A 25,502-nucleotide genomic window follows, 5' to 3' on the forward strand; every position below is an offset into this window, starting at 1 on the left:
AACCTCCAATCTTGCCACCCCTCTTAAATTTAGGTCTTTTGGGAAAGATCTGAATCCATGTTATTGGAATGGGACTATCAGGAAGGATTCAAGGATCTTAGGAAACTTGAACTTCCCCTCTCAAACCTTAACAAACCTGCTGTTAAGTGCCTTGTGACAGAAAACTGTTGTTATCCCTGTTCTCCTAGCCCCACCATTATTGCTTGGCTGGTAACCAAAATCTGAATTTAATATGACCCAGAGTTGGAAATACAGAAAGATAAGGAGGAAATTAATTTTCATCCAGAAATTAATATCCTTCACTAATTATAACATCAAAATTCTAGGGAACATTTTTGGAAATGTATTTTGAGGATTAGAAATTACTTTGCATAATATAAAGGGACTTGAAAGAATTCAAGAAGTTATAAAGCTGGATTGGATTATTTATGTCTATGTCCCTCACTCGCTTTTTGCTAAGTCCTCTAACATCCCGTAGCCTTTCCATACCATTGATATGAAAGAAGCACCAGCCGTAAGAGTTCTTCATGGCTCCTTTAGTTACTAGAGCTTCTCATGAGTGTGATTGCACTTGGAAAGGGTTTCGGATTTCTATGGTGAACTACCTTATGTGTAGCAGCTGAATTTCAGGTGGGCAATTACCCACTGAAAGAAAATAGGTCATAATAAGCCTCAGAACTCAACAACATAATAGCACGATATTTCCACTGTAATAGTAGACCCCAGGAGTTGAATCCCCACTAGGATCTTGTTTTACTCAAAAACATTTCAGGGGAGCGGACTTGGCCCAGTGGTTAGGGCGTCCGTCTACCACATGGGAGGTCCACAGTTCAAACCCTGGGCCTCCTTGACCCGTGTGGAGCTGGCCCATGTGCAGTGCTGATGTGCACAAGGAGTGCCGTGCCACGCAGGGGTGGCCCCCGTGTAGGGGAGCCCCACGCGCAGAGTGTGTCCCTAAGGAGAGCCGCCCAGCACGAAAGAATATGCAGCCTGCTCTAGAATGGCGCTGCACACACGGAGAGCTGACACAGCAAGATGACGCAATAAAAAGAAATACAGATTCTCGGTGCCGCTCATAAGGATAGAAGCGGTCACAGAAGAACACAGCAAATGGACACAGAGAGCAGACAACTGGGGGGGAGAAATAAGTAAATAAATCTTTAAAAAAAAACATTTCATAGGAGCGGGTATAGCTCAGTGGTTGAGCACCTACGTCACACATACGAGGTCCTGGGTTCAATCCCTGGTACCTCCGTAAAAAGAAAAAACAAAAGCAAAAACAACACTCCATGGCATGACAACCAAATATTAAATTGACTCGAGTCAGTGGAAAGCTGAGAACCCTTGAATGGCTGATTAAATTCTCTATGAACATTTCCCAGTGGAATTCCTAAAAGACTTGCACTTAATGCAGAGTGAGGACTGAGGGGGAATTCTTATCCAAATGTAATTTATAGCAGGTGCAGTGTGACAACAGACCCAAACTGGTCATTTTTCCCAGTTTCTGGATATATTCGTTAATGATATCTATGATATGACTAGAAGATAAGGAAAGTTGGTGCTTTCTTCCCTTTTGTTTGAAATCGATTCTGGAGTATGACTTCCCAGCCTTGAACTACATTTTCCAGCCACCCTTGCATCCAAATGCAGCTAACAGACTAATTTCCTTTAATGGAGTGTGAATAGAAATGATATGTGTTACTCAGGACTCAGTTATTAAGAAAAGAGTGTCTGTCCAGCTGGAACAAGAATCCTAATCATAAGGAATGGCAAAGCTGCAAGAAGGAAAACTCTGGGTCCCTAAGCCACTATTTGGAGAAAAGCTGCCAGTCACCCAATACATCGGCAATGGAGCATGTAAATGAGGAAGCCCTACAGCGCTAAGGTAATGACATTTGGGTTTAACTGTAAAGTGGCTCTTGTAATGCTAATTAATAATGTACCTTTGACTAGACTCCTGTTAGCTCTTTGACAGAGGGAGTATGAGCTGTGATGGTCTGTTATTTGTTATATAACAGATCACTCCAAAACCTAATGGCTGAAACATATATTGCACAGGTTTCTTTGGTTAAAGAATCCAGACATGCCTTAGCTGGGTGGCTCTGGCTGCAAGGTGTTGGCCAATGCTGTGGTTGTCTGAGGCATGAGTGAGTGCGAACTGCCCTGCCTCAAAATCAAATCTGAATCTGATAGTAGTGCTTCGTTAATGTAGGCACAGCTATATAGAAAGGCTTGCCCAATCTGGCACCACAAAGGAAAAACAGTTCTCTCAGTGAGAAGATTATTGTGAGTGCACAAGGAAGGAACTGGGGGAATCTTCCCCAAACCAGTTCAAAGTGAGGAAGGTAGCTAGGGTTTTTATAGGCAAATGGAGATGGGTAGGGGAGAAGAAAAACAAGTTAAAAAACACCAAAAAGGAAGTGATGACATTAGATCATCCAGGGATCTTGTGAGGAAGGTACGAGCAGTTTGTCAGTCCTGCATTGTCTCAAGCATGTTTAACTTGTCCTTGGTTTCATCAGCTAATAAACTGCAGTTTAGATATTGTTGTAAAGACGCAAGGTCTTCATGGCTCCTTTCTCAGCTGACCACTCAAGGATATCAAGCTTTTTGTCTCTGAGAAAAGCTACAGGTTTCCTGGGTCCTAAGGTGCTCCTGACACCATGCTGTTCGGTTTTGCTTTGAGACGTTATCTTATTCCTGTAAGCAAAGCTGAGAAGGTCTGGTTAATATGCATCACAGAACTAAGTACAAAGAGTAAACTTATAAAATTAGGTTAACAAAAACCAGCTGAATTAGTTTTAGAATTTTCAGAGCTGCTTAAGTGAAGAAATTTTAATAAGCACATTTTCCAGCTATCATTTATTGGACGGCAGGCCTCTGTTATGCAAATGCTCTGGTCCTATTTCAGAATGGTTCCCCTTCCCACCTGCCCAAAACATGAGGGGTGTTTTCTCCAGCCTTCACCATGAGAACCTGATGGGGCTGAACTCCCTAAGACTAGAGCCCCAGGAGTTTAAACCATCAACATGGCCCACATTCAACCTCCCACAATTACTCAAATTACCATTTAAGTGTTCTTATGAATTACTGGGCCCAGTGGCTTCAGCTTCATGTAAGCTGATCTCAGCTATGATTCTGTTTTTGCTTGTCTCCAGATTTCAGTGTGGTACTTTGCCCTGTGACCTTGATTTCTGATGGATCTAAGAAAAGTTGATAATTTTTTGGCTTACCCAATGTTTTTTGTTGTGGAGGTGAAGACAGAAGTGATGACTTCCAAGCTCTACATGTCAGAATTGGAACTATAACTATCAACATCGGTTTTTTTTTATTCTCCCCCCCCCCTTTCTGGCTTTTTGCTTGCTGTCTGCTCTCTGTGTCCATTTGCTGTGTATTCTTCTGTGTATTTTACTTATTCTCCCAGCCCCCTTGCTTTTTGTCTGCTCTCTGTGTCCCTTCACTGCATGCTCTTCTGTGTTTTTGCTTGTCTCCCTTTTTTTTTTGTGTGTCACCTTGCTGAATCGGCTCTCTGTGGTGCTTGTGGGTTGGTGGCACTCCACAGCACCCAGGCCGGTGGCTGTCTGCAGCATGCGGGTGAGCCTGCCTTCACAAGGAGGCCCCGGGACGTGAACCCAGGGCCTCGCATATGGTAGACGGGAGCCCAACTGATTGAGCCACAGCTGCCTCCCTCAACATTTTTATACGACTCAACCACCCACAAAATATCACAAACACTAAGATATGAATTGCAGTTCCTTAGAGGATTCTTCACAGATATGTCTTATCCTCATTATGGAGACCATGAAGTCTAGGGGAAACTGGATCCAGGGAAACCAGATTCTAAAAGTGCCTATGTGGCCTTCAGTCATTGGTTCTCTGGACAGTGACTCACTTTTTGTATTATACACAGTATATCAGTACTGTGATGGTGTATAATGACGGAACTGCTTGTGTAAACTAAGTGATGCTTTTCACTGGGTACCTACTATGTGCTAAACACTGCTTTAGACACTAGGAATACAACACTGCACAGGGCTGACAAAGTTTGTGCCTCCATGGAACTCTCATTCTATCAGGGAAACAAAAAGTGTGTGTATGAGGGGGCAGGGGAAGGAAAATTATATCAGTGATAACTGATAGCTAGAAAGATGTGACAATTAAAAGAAATTTCCCCACCTCAGCAACTATGAAGTTTCTAATACCCCTTCCCAGAACAACCTGAGCTGGCTATTAATCAAACCTCAGTAGCTTGTTTGCTCCTTGTAGTAAGACATTAACCAGACCCTTTCAGGTTCTGCTCGCAAGAATAAGATAACATCCCATTTGAAGACCACATCAGATGGTGTCAAGGGCACCCTGTGGCTCAGTAAATCAATGACTCCTGCCTCGAAAACCAAAAGCCAGAAACCCCTGAATGGTCAGCAGAGAAGGCAATCATGGAGCTAACTCAGATTTTGATTGATTAACCACCAAAACTGGATAGCAAAGAATATGTCTGATGTGCTTGAGGAAAAACAGAATTGAGTGTATCCTCATTACAAGACCCTTGAAGAAATCCTGTGTCTCTGCCGATAGGGCAAAACAGTGCCATGTAGCCTTCACTTGTTTCCTTCCTCCCTCCCTCCCTTCCTGCATATAAAAACACCAGCTCACCCTCAAGGGGAACTGGTTTGGGGAAGAATCCCCAGTCCTTGCTTATGCACTTGCAATAAATCACCTCCTCACAGAGGCGCAGGACTGGGCGTCCCTTCCATTGGGAATGGCCCTGTTTACTGTAAATTAACTGGAAGATAGGAAATAAAACAAGGTGACATCAAGGGGAGATATTTTAAATGGGGTTGTAGGGCAAGGTCAGCCCTCCACTCCTGACAAAGGAAAGCTCTCCAGGAAGACGGTGGCAGTTCAAGGAGCAGCAAGGTGTCCAGCGTGCGTGGAAGGTCACCCCCAGTCAGTCACCCAACACCATTCCGAGTCCCAGGCTCCCAGAAATACTAACCAGATATAGGAGCAGCCCCACCAAGGTTCCACGCACACACAAATTAGGAAGTGACAACCCAGAGCGCGCTGTGACACGCCAGGAGCCGGGTAAAACCCAAACCCCGCCCCACGCCCCTACCCCAAGGCTCCTCGACCCTCTCAGCTAAGCCCCGCCCACTCAACAGCTTCCGGGGCTCTCGCTGCACTGACGCGTGTGACCAATGCGCTTGCGCACTCACGCTTCCCCGACTCCACGGCGCCCGGGATTAGGACCAAAAGTTCTCGCTGTCTAGGGTGACAGCTGCGCCTGCGTACTCCGAGCGCGGCGACGGCTTCCGGAGGACTCCGCGGCGCGGCTCGCCTCAGAGGGTCGGCCTGTACTTCCGGGGCGCCGACGTAGTGTGCAGAGGCTTTAGGACGGCCCGATTCCGGACCGGAAAGTTTAGGAGGCACCGATACGAATCAGTGGGCAGCGCGGGGAAGACCCGCACCTGGCAACCTTGCTTCCCCGCCGGGGCGCGCTGCCGGGCTCCTGTCCGGAACTACAGTTCCCGGGGGGCGTTGCGGCCGGAAGACACGCCTCTTCCTGTGGAACCAGCCGCCAGCTTCTGTGCACTTCCGGCTAGGTTCTGAGGAGAAAGCTCGTGCGCATTATTGGCTGTGAGCGTACCCGATTCCGGGAAGGCGCACAGGGTTTGGCATTCTGGTGCCCGCGTGTGGGGGCGAGGGAGCGCGTGCGACTCGATGGTTGTCTGGTGACAGTGCCTGGTGCGAGTGACTGAATGCGTGACTGACGCGGAGCAGGCAGCGGCTGCGTGTGGGTCTTGTTGGGGAGGGGAGGGGAGTGCCCGTGTGAGATGTGACTGGCCGAGGGGGTGCGCGCGGGAGCAGGGATGTGTGTGATGCTCGTGGGAGACCATGTCTGTCGGAATGAGCGAAGGGTCGTCGGTGGCTGAGAAGTTGGGAACGCTCCCGGAGGACTCCCAGCCTCCACTCCCCAACCACGGAGAGCCTAGTGTGGGCCAGAGCCTTAGAGTCCTGGGAAGGAGCCCAGGCGGGGTCGCTGCGCTAACGCACCTTTTGTCTGCCCTGCCTGGAGGGGTCAGAGCCCAGGAGATGTCCCCATGTCCACCGGACACTGAGGAGACTCTGGGGCCTGAGGACAGAAGTCAGAATGACAGGTGACTTGGGTGCGGCCTAAGAGAACCCTGACAGAGGCCTTCTCCAGGGGCTGAGTGCTGGAGTCTCTGGCCGAAGTCTAATAGACCCAGGAACCCAAAGATTTGGGGTCATCCTGCACAGAGTATGGAACCAAGGCCAGGGAGAGATCTTGACTTTCCCAGGGTCCCCTAACCAGACATCCGCCCACTTCTAGACCTTTGTGGGTATCTCCAGGGACCCAGAAGTTACTCCTGGGTGAAAGAACGACCCCTGTACCTGCTGCCCTTCAAGGAGTCTCAGCACTTAGGTTTTCTTTTTGTTTTTACCTGTCAGCCCTTCCCATATATCACTGTGGCCTGGAACTTTGGAGTAAGGTAAGATTCACAGTTCCATCCACAATTACTGAGGGATTCCAGCCTTCCTATGGCTTACTCAACTTTTAGGCAAAGAAAATACTGCTCTTCCTCTCTGAGTGTGTGAGTATCTAAAGAGGGAAAGGGAAAAGAAGCAGTCCTCATAGCCACATTGTTCTTTGCTTATTTTGCTGCATGCAGTAGTAACTAATGCTTGAGTGGTTTCTACATGCCAGGCACAGTTCTAAGATCTTTTGGCGTAATAACCCCAAAACTTACAACATTCTGAAGTAGAAGCTACCTGTATCTCCTTTTTACAGATGAAGACACTGAAGCACAGAGAGGATGAGTAGGTACTAGTAAGTGGAAGAGCCAGACCCAACCCCTCTGTATTGGCACTCATGTAATCCCCTCAGATGCCTGAGGTAAGTATTCTTAACCTTTTTTTGACAGTTGATGAAACCGACTTTGTGGGAGTTAAATAACTGCAGGTGTTCAGCTCTCAAAACCTCAACTGAGCAGGGTTTTTTGGTTTGTTTGTTTTAGCTTTTTCCTTTTGATTTTCAACTCTGATCCTCAGTTTCCTTTTACATAAAATGGAGATAATGATAATATTATGTAACTCATAAATAAGCTCAGACATGTAAAGCACTTGGTATAGCCCTTGATGTAGAGAAGGTGCTCAGTAAGTGTTCATTCTTATTTTCATCATTACAATAATATTTTAGAAGGCAGTGGAATTTAGAGGAAAGAAGCCAGAATAAGGGAATTCTGAGGATCCCTAAAAACAATACCTGTAATTTCAGAGTCTTCATTTCTCTGGTAGAAGAAACTTGGCTTATGGTGGTCAAGAAGCTTCTTCAAAACTGTAGTTTCCCATGAAGGAAAATGAGAACCTGGGTCTTGTGACTTTTTCTTTTCTTTTTTTAGGAAAAGGGAGAATGGATATCGTGCAGATGATGAGTAGCTTTTGCCACAAATCTCTACCTCAGCATCAATTACTGTTTCTTTTTTGTGATGGTGGTGGTCGTAGTTAAATAAACATAAAGTTTACCATCTTCAACATTTTAATGTGTACTGTTTGGTGACATTTAGTACATTCACAAAGCTGTTAAACCATTGCCACTATCTAATTCCAGAACATTTTCCCTATAGGGAAACCCTGTGCATACCCATTAAGCAGACATAATGACTTTGTGCCCAATTATCTGCAAGCCACATGGCCTCTCTATTGTAATAAAACTAATGTTTTCTCTCTGGAAGATAACTTTCTCCATGGGAGTTGCTCCATAGAATCTTCACAGGAGTATATTTTCTTCTTAAGCCATGTCCTCTTGACCATATAACTTGGGCAGACTTAGGTTAAAGACTAGGCTCTGTTATTTAGAAGCTGTATGACTTACGCAAAAGACTTCACTTCTCATAGCTTTCATTTGTTAAATGGTATCCCTGCTTTCATTGATGATTGTGGAGATTAATGAGTATTAATATATATACCACATACGGTGCATTTCTGTTGTAATGAGTGGCTGGCTTTGAGAGAGAGATTTTGCTTATTCTGAAAACCTAGAGAGGATTGTGGAGATAAATGAGAATGTTATATATACACTACTTCTGGTACATTTCTGTTAATGAGTGGCTGACTTTGAGAGAGAGAGATTGTGCTTATGCTGAAAACCTAGAGCAAAAGGGGAATCTCAGCTGTAAATTTAGTCTCCCAGCAATTGCTTTGGGCTGTGAGGGAGAAAGAGTGTGAGACAGCGCAGAGGGAGATAAAGGGAAGAGAAGGTTCTAGGCTGTGGTTATTTAAGCGCCTCAGTCTCTTTCTTCTTCCCCAGCTCTGCCCTCTCAGGGTAAAGTCCTTCTCCAAATGAGGAACCAGGAAGAAGTGGAGGTGACAGGAATTGAATTTTTTAAAGACATGTCTCAGGTGAGAATTACAGTATTACTTTTGAGGATTTGGTAAAGTTTCTTTCTGAAGATTGTCTGCTTAAGAGTTCCACCCTGGGGCCTGGTTCCTATTTCCTCCCATTCTGATGAGTGATGGGGCCACAGGGATAAACTCAAATAGTCCAGTACCCTTTAAGAGCTTCTTCTTCCTTCTTGGTATTTATTCTTTATGAATTTATTCTTTATGAATAAATACTAAGAAATCAAATAATCAGGTCTGAGCCTCATTGTTCTTAATGTTTTCCTAGGCATCTGATAATGCAGAAATATAGTTCTTGGAAGGAATATGGGATCCACTATGTGCCTGGTCCCTAATTCCCAATCTTAGTTCTCAAGGAGCTCACAATCTGGTGGAGAAAGAAAAGGCAGCACACATTTATTTAGTGTGATAAGGGCTGCAGACAGTGTAGGTATCTGTGGAATTGGGGCAGGGCCATTACTAGCCCATATAATTTGTCCTTGGATGAATTAGAAAAATTCTAATTCTAACCCCTTCCTCTGGGCTGATGAAGCTCTGTGACAGAACCCACGGTCTTGTAAAGGAAGTGTACCTTATTTTAGCTCCTTCTCCTTGCTGAGCTCAGGAGAGGAAGATTTGGAAGACTTCACAGAGGAAGTGATTACTGAGTTGTATCTTGAAGGAAGTGTAGGAGTGTGCAGACAGGTGACATGGATAGCATTTTGGCCACACACTGGCAAGAATATGTGAAAGTTTCCCTTTGCTTGACCCAGAGCTAAGAGCAACTTGAAATGCCAAGGAATATCTATGTGCTTTATATTAGCTGTTTAGCTTTCTATGTTGAAGGACCATGATCTATTTATTCAGCCCCCTGTGTTATTTAGGAAGATCCTTGCCAGTGTTTACTTATTAATATAGTGTTGCAAAGATGAACATTGTAGCAGAATTTTTGCCCTATCTTTGATGATTTTCTTTGAAAAAATTCCTAAAAGTTTTTCATTCCTTGGGGATTAGAATTCTCAAACTTAACTACTTGGAACATTTTAAATTTTATTATCTTTGCGCACCAATAGAAGCTTTTTTTTCTTTTAAAGATTTAATTTATTTCTTTCTCTCCCCTTCCCCCCCCCCTCGTTGTCTGCTCTCTGTGTCTACTTGCTGTGTGTTCTGTGTCTGCTTGCACCCTCAATGGCACTGGGAAACTGTGTCTCTTTTTTGTTACATCATCTTGCTGCATCAGCTCTCTGTGTGGGTGACGCCACTCGTGGGCGGGCTGCACTTTTTTCACGCAGGGTGGTTCTCCTTGTACATGGCAGCTCTGCGTGGGCCAGCTTGCCACAGGGGTCAGGAGGCCCTGGGTATCGAGCCCTGAATCCCTCCCATATGGTAGGCGGATGCTCTATCAGTTGAGCCACGTCTCCTTCCCCCAATAGAAGCTTAAAAGCAATTCATGTTAAAGTAAATAGTTAAACTAGTTTCACCAGAAAATTCATTATTGTAAGAAATTATCAATTTTCATTCATGAACTTAGAAAACTAAGCAAATAAAAATAACTTGGAGTAATTAATTTTATATCAAAGACACAATGAGCAAATTATGTCAAAGCAAAACACCTTTTTTTATTACATATATTGCCACAAAACATACCAAACAAATGGAACATTTGTTCTTAGAGCATTTAAACTTTTTTTTTTTCAGTTTTTTAAAGATTTATTTTATCTTTTCCCACCCCCTCATTGTTTGCATTTGCTGTGTCTGTTCATCATCTTTGTTTCTTTAGGAGGTACTAGGAACCAAACCTGGGACCTCCAATGTGGAGGGAGGCGCCTAATCACATAAGCCACGTCTGTTCCCACCTTTGTTATATCTCTTGTTACATTTTTCCTCTTGTATCTCTTGTTGCGTCAGCTCACTGTCCTGCTTGTCCTCTTTAGGAGGCACTGGGAACCTCTGCTCCCTGCTTTGTTGTGTCTCTCATGTTTTTCTTCTTATGTCTTGTTGCATCATCTTGTGTCAGCTTGCCATACCTACTTGTCATGCCAGCTTTCTGTCTTCTTTAGGAGGTACCGGGAACTGAAGCCCAGCTGCTTGAGCCACATCACCTTCCCCATTTAAACATTTTAAACAAAAACACTCTTGTCATTTGTCAGAGGAAAATATTTTAAGAGTGCCAAGTAGGGCATAAAGGTTAGTAAATGGACTTTGGAACCAGACTCCCTCTTCCCTGGGTACAGATTTTAGCTCTATTCTATACTAGATATTTCATTCTAATTTCAGTTTTCAATTTAAATTTCCTTACCTGTAAAATTGGCATATTAATAATACCTAACTATTGTGAGGATTAATGAGTTAATATATTTAAGTATTTGGAATAGTACCTAGCATATAGCACTATATGTGTTAACCATATAAACTATTATTATTGTTACTAGTCATATGTATATAAAGGAAGTTACTGATTATGTAATAAGGTATGTTTGTGTACATAAAAGAAAAGTCTTAAAAGTATTCAGTTTGGTAGGCAGAATTCTAAAATGACCCTCAGTGACCCATATCCTTGTATAATCCCCTTCAGTTTAGTGCAGGTGAGACCTGTGAATATGATAAACTGTTATCCCATGATTAGGTTACTAATCAATTGACTTTGAGTTATTCAAAAGAGAGATTATCCTGAGTGGGTGGACCTCCTCAGGTGATCTCTTTAAAGATGAAGATTCTCCTGCTAGCCTTAAGGAAGAAGCAGGCAGCCATGTTGTGAACTGCTTATGGAGAGAGATAGCCACTAAGAGGTGAGGGCCTCAGGCATACTGCCACAAATAACTGAATTCTGCTAACAAATTGAGTGACCTTTGAAGAGGACCCTGAGCCTCAGGTAACATTGTAAGGCTGATACCTTGATTATAGCTTTTTGAGAACTGAGCAGAGGATTTAGCTAAACTGTGCCTAGACTACTAAATTGCTGAATCTGTAAAATAAGAAATACATGTTTTAAGCTGTAGAGTTTGTGATAACTTGTTACACATCTATAGAAAACTAATAGACACTCCAAACAGCTGAGGATGGATCTCTCTGGAGCATGTATTTATAGAGGTGAAGAAGAGGATGTTTATTTCTTATTTAAAAAAGAGAAAAAGGTCAATATATGTAGGAAAATATTGAAGATTTGTTTTTTCCAATGGAGATATGCTAAAATTCTAACCATAGTAACTTAAAAAAAAAAAAGCTTTTTCTTCATTTTGTAAAAAAATATTTGAGGGGAGCCAGTGTGGCTCAGTGGTTGAGCACAGGCTTCCCACATATGAGGTCCTGGGTTCAAACCCAGCCCCGGTACCTCAAAATAAAGAGAAAGAAAGGCATATCAAGAGTCACTTAGAAACTAAAAGTGTGGCCTCCACTTCTTCCCTGTCCATATACAAACATATACATAATCAGTGTATAATCAGTAACTTCCTTCAGTGTAAACTAATAATTCACAATGAAGTTCAGAAGCTAATATGGGATGACTTCCTATAGATAAAGCTATTATCTGTTGAGTGGAACAAGTTTGGGCATAGAGAACTCTTTTCTTTGAGTGCTGTTCAGGTTTTTTTTGTTTGTTGTTTTTAAGATTATTTACTTCACACACACACACACACACACACACCATTCTCTGCTCTCTCTGTCCACTCGTTGTGTGTTCTTCTGTGTATGCTTGTCTTCTCTTTAGGCAACACCGGGAACCAATCCTGGGACCTTCCAGAGTGGGAGAGAGTCGCTCAATCTCTTGTGCCACCTCAGCTCCCTAGTCTGCTGTCTCTCTTATTGTCTCTCCTCTGTGTCTTTCTTTGTTGTGTCATATTGCTGCACCAGCTCTTTGTTCAGGTTGCGCGCGCCAGCGCTCTGCTCAGGTTGCCTCGCTGCGCAGGCTACCTTGCCACACAGGCTAGCACTCGCATGGGCCAACTCTACTCAGGCCAGCTTGCCTTCACCAGGAGGCCCTGGAAATCGAACCCTGGACCTCCTATATGGTAGACAGGAACCCAGGATGTAGCTTGAACCGCTTCCCTGAATGCAGTTTTAAATAGATAGATTGAACTATTTGGGTTTCAGAATAATCGATTTAGGATCAAGCAGAGTTTTCAAAGATGAAAACATTTAAAAAACTGCTGTTACATATACCAATCATAGGCAACCCAGAACCTTGAGTTGATACCTCTGGGTAAAATAAGTACTCTTGAATAAGTACTCTTGTTTTATCTTTACATACTCTCTGAATGTCCTCAAATCAGCAGAGTTAAGACCTCCAATATGATGTATGAAGCTCAAGAAACACTGAAAATCAGGAAGCTTTTATTTTCAATGGAATTTTGGAGAATCCAGGTGCTGGGTAAGATGGACAAGCACACTCCACCCTCTTCTCACTGAAAACTGCTGTAAAGCTAGGACAGAATTTATGGAGCAGATATTTTAAGACTCTGAAAAGTAAATAATAGGTAGTTTGGGAAGAAGCTCACAATGTGAAGTACCACCAAACCTGTGGTGTATTTACATTTTTTTCCCTCTAAAAATGCTCCAAAACTGGAAATTGGCATTGATGTGGACAAAAAGAACCCTAGGGTAGGCTTTCTAGTTCTGGTTCAAAGAGTGGAAAAGGGATATCCTACTGCTCAGAGGCAATGGGAGAAATACCTTTGTTTTTTCTTTGTATTCTCATGCACCCTAGCAGTGACCTTTGGAGTCCTCAGGAATCTAAAACTCTTGAGGTAGGAGAAAATTTTTCTTTGGTCAGAGATGCTGGGTTCCAAGAGAGGGTAAACCCTTGTTGTTGTTTTTCTGTTTCCCCAGCTGTGGGTACAGTCATAGGAAGTGTGCAGCAGAATGGGATAAATAAGGCCTCAGCTATCAGGCTGGAATACTGGAAGGGGAAGCTCCATAAGGGAGCTTATGGAGAGGATGGAGCTTTGGAAATCCCCATAAAGTTGTTTCTGAACTCCTGGGCTTACTCCAAGCTGTTCATGCATGTGTCTGACTCTCAGGAGCATAACATTCTTTGAGAACTGAACTAGGAGATAGATCACTGTCCAGATCCCACACTGGCCAGTGGGTAGTGCACAGGTGGAATAGCGGTGAATACCACTGCACAGGCTTTGAAAATGGAACTGGCTTTGAAGCTACAACCCACAGAAGGCTAGTTAGAACTTGCAGCCTGGACAAAATACCATTTTTCCACATAATTTAAACAAGACACAGAGTCTCATACCATAATATTCAGAATGTTCAGGATACAATCCAAGATGACTCAGTTTATGGGAAAAACAAAAGTCTCAGCATGGGAAAAACAAATACATCAAAATGACAACAGATGTTGGGATTATCTGGCAAAGACTTTAAAACAGCTATTGCAAAAATGTTCCAACAAGTAAGGATGGACATTGTTGAAACAAATGGAAGGATAGAAAGTCTCAGCAAAGAAGTATAATAACTAAAGTAAACTTACTGAATGGGCTATGTCTGGTGAAAATATCTTTCAGGAATGAAGGTAAAATAAAATTTTCTCATATGAAGGAAAACTAAGAGAGTTCATTACCAGCAGACCTGCTCTAAAAGAATTGCTCACAGAAGTTCTTCAGGAAGAAATTATAACAGAAGGCAACTTGGAACATCAGGAATGAAGGAAGAACAACAGAAATCATAAATATATATGTAAATATAACAGACTGTACTCCTTTTGAGTTCTTTAAAATATCTTTAATGGTTAGAAACGGAACGAATAGTTTAGACCTACTGAACAGAACAGGATTTAAACATAGGTGGCCTGGCTTCAGAATCCATGTTCTTAATTACCATAGTATACTACAGTTAGATAAAATATAAAACTTTTGTTGAATTATTATACCAAATGTTTCCCCTGTTCTCTGCCTTCTTTTTTTTTTTCCCCACATTCCTCTTTCTTCATCATTATTGTAGCTAATAATTTTTGAGCCCCAGTCATGTTATACCTGTTAATTCATTTAATCCTCACATTTTTCAAATGAAGAAACTGAGACATGGGAGTTAATTAACTTGGCCAAGATCACCCAACTACTTACTGCCACAGTCTGAATTCTTTGGAGTAATCTGACCTTTATTTTTGGTCCACCCAAGGCTGGTATTAATTTTAAACTCTTTTACTCAGATCTTGATATAAGTGAAATAAGAAACCTAATATCTGCCAGCCATCATTGAATGGATGATTGGCATTACCCTGATGGTTGGTTAGGAAATGCAGTCCGTGTTATAAAATATAGCTTACTTGATGTGCTCACATCAGATATCTTTCTGATACTTCTCAGCAGACTACTAAAAACAATATGTGTTCTTCATGTCTAATATAAATATATTTTTATTTCAGAAGAGAAAAATGATGCCAGGTTTTTGGAGCGTGTGTGTGTGTGCGCATTTGGTTTTCATTTTTTAGACTCTTAACATCCCAAGAACCCTAAGATTTCTTAGAAATTATTGTGGACATTGAAATCATGTTCATCAGATCAGCATCCTTCCTTGAAACTCTCTTTTCAGAGCTCTTTAATTTCCCCATGTAGAGAAGTGAACCTGCTCCTAACGTAGATAGCATAATTTAACAATTATATCTTGTTTTGAATTTAGTTAACTTATTTCATGTGAGAATGTCTTCTCACCACCATAAAATGATAAATGTTCCAAGAGCAGAGAGTATCTTTCATATTTTTCTTTCCATCTCCCAAACATGTATAATGTAACTAAGAGGAAAAGTTGTTCAATAATTGTCTGACCTGGATCACTTATACTCCCACTGCAAATCCTTATGAAGGATGTTTTTATCCTGAAGTCTGAGCAGCATAACCCTTTACTGTAGATACATGAACACAGATTGAGCACGATTATTTGTGTCATTCAGGGTTTAGTGACTTTCATGGATGTGGCCATAGATTTCTCCCAAGATGAGTGGGAATGGTTGAACCTTGCTCAGAGGAGTTTGTACAGGACGGTGATGCTGGAGAACTACAGGAACCTGGACTCACTGGGTAAGAGTGTTTTTTTTTCTTCTCCCTCTCTGTACCTCAGAAGTCTTTCATGCCTTTATCCATATTTTCCAGCATTGTCTCTATTCTTTCAAGACCATGGGACTGGGCCGTTAGTTTTGGAATACACATAGCATAGCCAGTTTTCACATTTTTTCTTATATACAGGTCTTTGCATTTCTAAACCAGATGTGATCTCCTTATTGGAGCAAGGGAAAGAGCCCTGGATGGTAAAGAGAGAGATGACAAGAGGTCTGTGCCAAGGTGAGTGTGGGATGACTAGAGATGGTGAAGGTATTTTCAAGATGTTTCTTCTTTCTGGAATTTGTTGGAAAACACCTCTCAAGGACCCAGGGCCTGAAGAGAAAAACAAGGCTCTTTCAACACAGGCTCTCCCAAATACCAGCCTCTGCATTTCTTCACACATTTTGCTTCCTCCTCTCTAAAAATAGCGCAGTTTCTTGTTCTCTGAATTTCATTTCTTTCAGTTTGTCTACCTCTTTAGAATTCTTACTTGCTACTTAGACTCATTTCTTAAGAAATAGTTTCTTGACATTGTACTTTTTAATTAACTGTCTTTGAATAATTGGTGAATGGATATATTTAATCATTCTTTTAATAAGCATTTATCAACACGTTTAGTGACTCTGCCTTATTAGGCACTGCCAGCACTGGTCAGAGAGGTTAATAAATGTGTGTAAGCTCTTGAGGAGTTTATCTTCCTTAGGGGTCATAAAGCATTTCTATAAGTGATTTATTTCAAGTAGAGCTGCTATTTAGAGAAGTTTACAGAAGGAGTTGAGAGGCAGAAGATATATTATTTCCTGTGGTAGTTTTAAATTTATTTGGGACAGTGACTGGATACTGTAGACAAGAAGCCAGATTTAGATTGAGATATATTAGATATGGTTTCAGTGGACTTCCCAGTGGAAATGGACAGTGTGCAGCTGGACTCTGTGTCTTTTTTTTTTTTAAAGATTTATTTATTTATTTAATTTCCCCCCCTCCCCTGGTTGTCTGTTCTTGGTGTCTATTTGCTGCGTCTTGTTTCTTTGTCCGCTTCTGTTGTCGTCAGCGGCACAGGAAGTGTGGGTGGCGCCATTCCTGGGCAGGCTGCTCTTTCTTTTCACGCTGGGCGGCTCTCCTCATGGGCGCACTCCTTGCGTGTGGGGCTCCCCTACGCGGGGGACACCCTTGCGTGGCACGGCACTCCTTGCGCGCATCAGCACTGCGCATGGCCAGCTCCACACGGGTCAAGGAGGCCCGGGGTTTGAACCGCGGACCTCCCATATGGTAGACGGACGCCCTAACCACTGGGCCAAAGTCCGTTTCCCGACTCTGTGTCTTGGTCTTAGAATGCCAGCCTACTCTGAAACGACGTAAATGAGATCATCAATGATGAGTGCTAAGAGAAAAGGAGGAATGTCTTCATGTCGGAGCATGAAACTGAAAAGCAGGAGTCATTCAAGAAGCAGAAGAGCACGGAGCTCTTTTGTTGTGGAAACCATTATTACCTTCCAGGAAGGAGGTCCACAGCATCACATACCACAGCAGTTTGGAGAAAAGGATGACCTAGAGTACAGATGGCCTAAGTACATTCCTGATTGAGGAGATTGATGTGTGTAGAGGTAGTCAAGGTGAAACAAGTTGGGAGACTTTTTGTGATAAAATGGAAGGGGACATTTCCTTAAAGAGAAAGTCACATAATTTAAGGATCTCTTTGGATGTTTCCTCAGTTGTGGTTCAAGAGGCTCTGTTTTTCCACAAGGTTTCCTGCTTGGCGACTTTGACAGATTGCTGGATGGGAAGCCTGTCCTGCAGCCTGGCAGACTGTGTTTTAGAGGAAGCAGGTGGGAAGTCTGCTCTCAGGCCACAGGGGCTGTGTGTGTGCTGGAACAAGGGACCTTGACTCTGGGGTGCCAGTATCCCAACCCCAAACTCAGCTTTCCCCAGAAGGCTCATTCAGATTCTTTGGAGAAGATTTTGTTGTGGTGCTTTATTTGTTTAATATTGTTTATAAATTATATATTCACATGGTACACAATTTTAAAGGCATAGTAAAATTGAGATTCTGTCTCCTATTTTTCTTCCCTAGTAGGTATCACTTACCTTTTTATTTATTCTTCCAAAGATAGTCCATATAAATACGCAAATATTAATATATAGTCCTTTTTTCTTTTATATATATGGCAGTATATTACACACAGTATTCTGCATCTTACCTTCTTATTTAATTTTTACCTTTTTAATTTAACATTATAATTGGAGATTTTTCCATTGCTTTCTTTATATTATATCTTAGATTCACCACTCTCTTTAGAAATTCTAAAGCTGCTTTTATTTTTGAGCAGTGAATTGTATTCCGTTGTATGATTATAATGTAATTTAACCAGTCTTCTGTTGCTGAACATTTATTTTCCTTTCTTTTCTTGCAAATAATACTTCACTGAGAAATCTTATACAGAAGTCATTTTATACAAGTGGGAATAAAACTCAAAGTTAAATCCTTAGATGTGTAATTGCTGTATATAGGGTATGTCAGCATTTGTAATATTTTTATATAATATTAGCAAATTACCCAAGGTTGTAATAAGAATAGCAATAGCTAACATTTAATGGGGCCTTACTATGTACCAGGTACTACGAAGCTCTCTGTATATATTTTTCATTTAACCTTCACAACAACATGACGAGAGAGATACTATTATTAGTACCATTCTAAAGATGACAAAACCAAAGCAAATGGAAGTTAGGTAATTTAATTATGGTTACACAGTTAAGAACTAGCAGAGCCAGGATTTAAACCCATGTTCAAAGCTACTACTCCATTGCCTCTTTACCTATTTGTACTCCATTAGTCATGCTTGAGAGGGTCCCTTTCCCATGCAGTCCACATTCATTTTAAATGCCTTTTCCATGTACTTAATTTTTGTGAATACTCCTGTCAATTTCTAGAAACTAATCTCATCTCTGATCTGTCTGACTCTTGCTATGCTTGAATTTATTAATTTTAATTATTACTCCTTTATAGTATATCTTAATATCTTGTAGTTCTACCCCCTTTTTTTTTTTTAAGATTTATTTATTTATTTAATTCCCCCCCTCCCCCGGTTGTCTGTTCTCTGTGTCTATTTGCTGCGTCTTGTTTCTTTGTCCGCTTCTGTTGTCGTCAGCCGTCAGCCGCTTCTGTTGTCAGCCGCAGGGGAAGTGTGGGCGGTGCCATTCCTGGGCAGGCTGCACTTTCTTTTGCGCTGGGCAGCTCTCCTTACAGGGTGCACTCCTTGCGCTTGTGGCTCCCCTACGCAGGGGACACCCCTGCGTGGCACGGCACTCCTTGCGCGCATCAGCACTGCGCATGGGCCAGCTCCACACGGATCAAGGAGGCCTGGGGTTTGAACCACGGACCTCCCATGTGGTAGATGGACTCCCTAACCACTGGGCCAAGTCCGTTTCCCTCTACCCCTTTCAAGTCCACAAAAAGTTTTTCTATTCTGATTTTGATTTAAAATTGCATTACATTTCAAAATTGATTTAGGGTTGATGTAACTTTTTACAAAGTTGAATTCTTGTCTTCAAAAAGGATATTTTTACTCCTATTTATTAAGGTCTTCTTTTGTATTCTTCAGTTGAGATTTATAGTTTTCTTCAAGTGAATTCCGCACATGTCTTGCCAAGTATTTCTGGTTTTGTGTTGTTGCTGTTATGAATAGAATTTATTCTTCCTTCGTAGTTTCTTTTATATAAGTTCTTCCATTAGTTTTATGTATTTGTTTGCTTGAAAAATTGCAAGTTAATATTTCTTATAAGAAATGAAAATTAATAAAAAGATATCAATTTAAAAATCAAGGGTTCCAGGCAAATTTATATTACCAAACTGACACCAGAGGAGACAAAATTTAATAGCCCATTAACCTAGAAGAAATATAGAAAGTTGTCTAAGAATTGCCTCCCTCGTGAAAAGAAGCAATAGTCCCAAATAGTTTACAAATCAGTTCTATTAAACCTTTAAAGAAAAATATTATCAGTGTTATTTAAAATATTCCAGAGCAGAGAAAAAAAAGGAAAGCTTAAATTTTTGTTTATGAAGACAGCATAACATTTGATACCAAAATATATAAATATAGCACCAAAAAAGAAAACTACAGAGAAATCTTGATTATAAATATTCATGCAAAATCTTAAATAAAAGATCACATTGAAATAATATACCCTGGCCAAGGAGGGTTTTCTCCAGAAATGCAAGGATGATTACATGCCTAACCTGTTATAAAAGCACTCAAAATCATGTACCTACTATGGACTTCAATAACTGTGTAATTCACATGATTTCATTGTGGAAGTTTCCATTCTTCTAATATTTAATAAGGGAGAGATTTGCTTTTTTAATATCTTTCAGACTTGGAGTATATGTGGATGACCAAAGAATTATCACCAAAGTGGGACATTTATGAGAAAAAATTAACTCAGGCATTGTTAATGGAAAGACTTACAACCTATAGCCTTGACTGTTCCACCCTGGAAGAAAATTGGAGATATGAAGACCTATTTGATAGAGAGCTGGTAAGTCAGAAGACACATTTCAGGCAAGAGACAATCAGTCATGTAGATACCCTTATTGAGAAAAGAGACCACTCTAACAAATCTGGGACAATTTTCCATTGGAATACATTATCTCATATACAACAGGTTGTTCCCATAGAAGAGAGAATATATAACTTGGACACAGACAAGAAAAACTTAAAAAAACATTCAGGTATGAAAAAACAGAAAGAAGTTCATGGAGAAAAGAAACTTTTGAAATGTAATGATTGTGAGAAAACTTTCAGCAAAATCTCAACCCTTACTCTTCATCAAAGAATTCATACTGGAGAGAAGCCCTATGAATGTATCGAATGTGGGAAAGCCTTTAGTCAGAGTGCTCATCTAGCTCAACATCAGAGAATACACACAGGAGAAAAACCCTTTGAATGTACTGAATGTGGGAAAGCCTTCAGCCAGAATGCTCATCTTATTCAACACCAGAGAGTTCATACTGGAGAAAAACCGTACCAGTGTAAACAGTGTAATAAAGCCTTCAGCCAGCTTGCACACCTTGCTCAACACCAGAGAGTTCATACTGGAGAGAGACCCTATGAATGTGTTGAATGTGGGAAGGCTTTTAGTGACTGCTCATCCCTAGCTCATCATCGAAGAATTCACACTGGGAAAAGACCCTATGAATGTATTGACTGTGGGAAAGCTTTCAGGCAGAATGCTTCTCTTATACGACATCGGAGATATTATCATACTGGAGAGAAACCCTTTGATTGTATTGATTGTGGGAAGGCTTTCACTGATCACATAGGACTTATTCAACATAAGAGAATTCATACAGGAGAGAGACCTTACAAATGTAGTATGTGTGGAAAGGCCTTTAGCCATGGCTCATCCCTCACTGTACATCAGAGAATTCATACAGGAGAGAAACCTTATGAATGTAATATTTGTGAGAAAGCCTTTAGCCATCGTGGCTCACTGACTCTACATCAAAGAGTTCATACTGGAGAGAAACCCTATGAATGTAAGGAATGTGGGAAAGCTTTCCGGCAAAGTACACACCTTGCTCATCATCAGAGAATTCATACTGGTGAGAAACCTTATGAATGTAAGGAATGTAGAAAAACTTTCAGCCAAAATGCACACCTTGCACAGCATCAGAAAATACACACTGGAGAGAAACCTTATGAATGTAAGGAATGTGGTAAGGCTTTCAGTCAGATTGCACACCTTGTTCAACACCAGAGAGTTCATACTGGTGAGAAGCCTTATGAATGTATTGAATGTGGGAAGGCCTTTAGCGATGGCTCTTATCTTGTTCAACATCAGAGACTCCACAGTGGCAAAAGACCATATGAATGTCTTGAATGTGGGAAGGCATTCAGACAGAGGGCATCCTTTATTTGTCATCAGAGATGTCATACTGGTGAGAAACCTTATGAATGTAATGTCTGTGGGAAAGCTTTTAGCCATCGTAAATCCCTTACTCTACATCAGAGAATTCATACGGGAGAGAAACCTTATGAATGCAAAGAATGTAGCAAAGCCTTCAGCCAGATTGCCCATCTTACTCTACATATGAGAATTCATACAGGAGAAAGGCCCTATGAATGTAAAGAATGTGGCAAAGCCTTCAGGCAGAGTGTACATCTTGCTCATCATCAGCGAATTCATCCTGGCGAGTCATCCTCAGTTATTCCCTCATCCTCACTCCCACACCACCAAGTCCTGTAGATCTCCCAGATACCTCTGGAATCCATCCACTTTATCCAGTCCATGTCCCATCATTGTAGTCCAAGACACTACCATCTCATTCAGATTTCTGCAGTTGTTGTACCCATTTTTCCCTTGCTTCTCTCACAAGTATTTTTAACACTGTAGCCAGCTTAATCTTTTAAAAATTAAAAATATATATTCATATTGCTTTCCCATTTAAAACCTTTCTACTGAAGAATATGTTAGATAATCTATTTCAAGGTTTGGTATAACCCTTAGCATGTAGTTAGTGCTAAATACATGCTAGTCATTAAAATAAGGGGGGAAAAAGGCTTTCTTGTGAACACCAATATTCAGCTGCAAGTAAAAAGAACCAGTAAGTTAAAACTAAGAAACTTGCAGATTTGAGAGTAAGCAAAGGATTACTTGCTCTTCCAGTGGGTAGGGAAGATAAACACTTAGAATTGAAAGATTATGTGGTGGCTTCTCATTCCCTATGTGACAAGGACCTGTAACAGGGTTGATGAGGAACTTGCTCCTCACCTAATACATAGAAGTGAGAATAGGCCAATTAGAGCAAAGCATTTGAGAGAATCTAGGACTAGCTGGGAGATAGGATTAAAAAAATACATAAATTAAGCCAGAAAACTTGAATAGATGAATGGTTACATAATAAGCTATAAAAAAGGGTTGACTATTTTCAACTTCATTAAAGCACCACAGACAATTCCTGTGGTATTTGAATTGTTAGAGCTTAGCAAAATACAATAAACCTTCCATCGTGTTCTGTGAAACTAACATGATTTTGATGACAAAACAATTTAAATATATAGAAATAAGCTTATGAATGTAAATATAATGTTTTACATTAAAGAATAGGATAAATGGAGAGCTAGATATGTGTCTGTATGGAAAGTCTCAGTATGGTAATTACATGATTTCTCACCAAGTTAAATCTATAAATTACTGATATTTCAATAAAAATCCCAATACATTTTTATGTTGACAAGTTGATTTTGATATTCACTTATAGAATTGTGATTATAGCAAGGAATATAGTATGCATTCATTCAATAAATATTAATGGAGCGTTTCCTAATGTGCCAGGTACTGTTTTAGGTTCTGGGGATACAAAACTGTTTACCCTCACAGATCTAGCAAGGGAAGAAAGACAAAACAAAAAATTGAAATGTATCCTATGTGATAAATAATAAGTATTATGGGGAAAAGTTATCTAATGAGGACACTAAGAATTCTGAAAGGGGTGCCTTTCCACTCCTAGAACATACAGGTATCAGGGGAAGGGAATGAAGGAAGAACAGGAGGTAGCTGTCAAGACACAGGCTGTAATGAGAATAGCCATGATAGTCCCAAGGCAGTTAGTTATTACACTTTGATTGTTGCAGGAAGAGAGTTGATGGTTTAACGAGGATCATGAGAGTGGTATTCACTCTTACCAAGAATCATTTGGAGACTAATTGAGGATTGTTTTTTTTTTTAAACAGTTTTATTGAGATATAATTCACACACCATGCAATTCACCCATTTAAAGTGTACAATGTACAGTTCAGTGATTTTTTTTAGTACATTCACAAGGTTGTGCGGCCATTTCCATAACCAGTTTTAGGACATTTTCATTTCTCCCAAAAGAAATCTCACGCCCTTTATAGTTACTGTGGAGGGGTCCACTTACCTGGAGTACCCAGAGCTCTTGGGTTCCCTCTTGGTGCTGCCTATGGCAGTATAGAGTCCACATAAGGGGTGCTATTATCCAAAGTACATGATTTCTAGAAAATACAGCTTTGGGGCTCCCTCTTCTGCTGCTGAGGCATAGAGGCTCGGGGATGGGTAGTCTTAAACAGAGCATGTGGAGCCATTGGGCTTCCTTTATGCGTGGTAAGAGTTTACCATTACAGTGGGGAAAGGCTGGATTGATTAGGTGGTGTTGGGCACATAGCTCTCTGGAAGAACACAGATCTTTACCTTGTACATTAATGAACTCCTAGAGTATTAAAGATGTAAAGTATTTATGAAAATTTTAAAATAATGCTGGTATAACTTTGGTTTGAGGCAGACCTTCTTCAAGCATTACACATAATCCAGTAGCTGACATTAGGCTATATAAAACTTATGTGGTGGAAAACACCATAATCAAAGTTAATAAACAATTGAGAGACTGAGAAAACATTGGCAACAAATATAAAAAAAGATAATTACTGATAATCAAAGTATTATTACAAATCAGTAATAGTAACAGCAAATAGTAGAAAAATGGACAAGGCTAACAGTTTACAGAAGATGAAATAAAAATAGCTAATGAAGGTATAAAAACTATATCATTAGTAACCAAGGAACTGCAAATTAAAGTGATCATATATCTACTTTTTCCCCCAAAAAGATTGATTTCAAAACATAAATGTCATAATCTAGTATTGCTGGCTGGATGGAAACAAGACAATTCCATCATGTTTATAAATTGCTATATGTTTATACCCATTGAATTAGTACTACTCAGAAACCAAAGTGTGCAAAGGCAGATAAATGTATAATGGCAAAAAATTTTATCCAGTAGTAAATTGTTAGAAATAATGCATCCATTGGTAGGGAAATGGGTAAAGTAGAGTCATTCAATAGAATTCTATGCAGCTGTTAATATGTATATTTTAGTATGTATATATCTATAGAAAGATAGTTGTGCTATACTAAATGAAAAAAAATCACCTGTACTATAGTATAAATTCATAATTGTAGTATCAAAAATAAAAATGAAAAATATAGTGGGCATTTCCTTTATTTTCTCTAGTTTCCTTTGCCTTCTTTTGGTTGTGCTCTTTGTGCTTTTCCTTTGGGTAACTGGCCATACCCTACCATATGTTTCTGGTGGACCTGGCCAGTCATATTCTTACTAGAGTTTGAAATGCAGCTGGACCTGTGTCATCCAGGCCTAGAAGGGATGATGCACATGCCATTGTGCTTGTGATCCTTGGCACCATCTTGGTTTTTGTGCCTTCTAGCTGTAATTCCTCAAACTACCTGTTTTCCTTCCAGTACTTAGTTTTTGGGCTGTATTGGTCAGTTGCTTACAAGTAAAGAGACTTAACCAATACAAAATTTGATGTGAAGATTGGGTACTAAGCAACAGAATCTTTGAGAAACATGAGGTGGGTAGTAAGGATTGGTTATTGGGTGGGATGGGTTAAACAGCAGTTAAGATTCCTGTTTGTGACAAATCATAGTGTGAAATAGACAAGAACTCAATTGAATTATTAGCTGTAGTCACCTGGGTGGATGGAGATCTAAGGTCCTGGGTAATGGCAACTTAAAGGGGATGAGGAGTGCTGAAGCCGAAGGCATAGTATATAGTTCTGGTATCTTAGCTGTTCTGGATTTTTTTTTTTAAGATTTCTTTATTTATTTCTCTCCCCCCACCCACCCACCCAAGTTGTCTGTTCTCTATGTCTATTTGCTGCGTGTTTTTCTTTGTCCGCTTCTGTTGTTGTCAGCGGCACGGGAATCTGTGTCTCTTTTTGTTGCGTCATCTTGTTGTGTCAGCTCTCCGTGTGTGCGGTGCCATTCCTTGGCAGGCTGCACTTTCTTTTATGCTGGGCGGCTCTCCTTATGGGGCGCAGTCCTTGCGCGTGGGGCTCCCCTACGCGGGGGACACCCCTGCGTGGCAGGGCACTCCTTGTGCACATCAGCACTGTGCATGGGCCAGCTCCACATGGGTCAAGGAGGTCCGGGGTTTGAACCGCGTACCTCCCATGTGGTAGATGGACGCCCTAACCACTGGGCCAAGTCCGCTTCCCATGTTCTGGATATTTTAAAGCTGAG

The 25,502-nt window shown here is 41.0% G+C and overlaps 1 protein-coding gene and 1 long non-coding RNA gene across 2 annotated transcripts; both read left to right on the top strand.

The window, feature by feature from the left end:
• Positions 1-5,282: 5,282 nt before the first annotated feature.
• ZNF470 (zinc finger protein 470) lies at positions 5,283-24,464 on the top strand. The gene is made up of 4 exons (XM_023588804.3): positions 5,283-8,421; positions 15,296-15,422; positions 15,588-15,683; positions 19,816-24,464. Exons 1-4 carry the CDS (start codon positions 8,362-8,364, stop codon positions 21,687-21,689), a joined length of 2,157 nt encoding a protein of 718 aa, XP_023444572.2. The 5' UTR covers positions 5,283-8,361; the 3' UTR covers positions 21,690-24,464.
• Positions 9,674-12,767, top strand: LOC139436893 (uncharacterized). Its single transcript, XR_011646416.1, has 2 exons — positions 9,674-9,786; positions 12,669-12,767. It is a non-coding gene; the product is annotated as an uncharacterized lncRNA (long non-coding RNA).
• Positions 24,465-25,502: the final 1,038 nt, after the last annotated feature.

Source organism: Dasypus novemcinctus, chromosome 18 (genome assembly GCF_030445035.2).
Source record: "Dasypus novemcinctus isolate mDasNov1 chromosome 18, mDasNov1.1.hap2, whole genome shotgun sequence".
Taxonomy (NCBI): Eukaryota; Metazoa; Chordata; class Mammalia; order Cingulata; family Dasypodidae; genus Dasypus; species Dasypus novemcinctus.

Bases quoted from the DNA above. Each gene is read 5' to 3' on its own strand.
- ZNF470 (XM_023588804.3), top strand. From the start codon at position 8,362: ATGAGGAACCAGGAAGAAGTGGAGGTGACAGGAATTGAATTTTTTAAA. The intron at 8,422-15,295 runs GTGAGAATTACA...TGTGTCATTCAG, and splicing joins TTTTTAAAGACATGTCTCAG to GGTTTAGTGACTTTCATGGA. The intron at 15,684-19,815 runs GTGAGTGTGGGA...AATATCTTTCAG, and splicing joins GACAAGAGGTCTGTGCCAAG to ACTTGGAGTATATGTGGATG.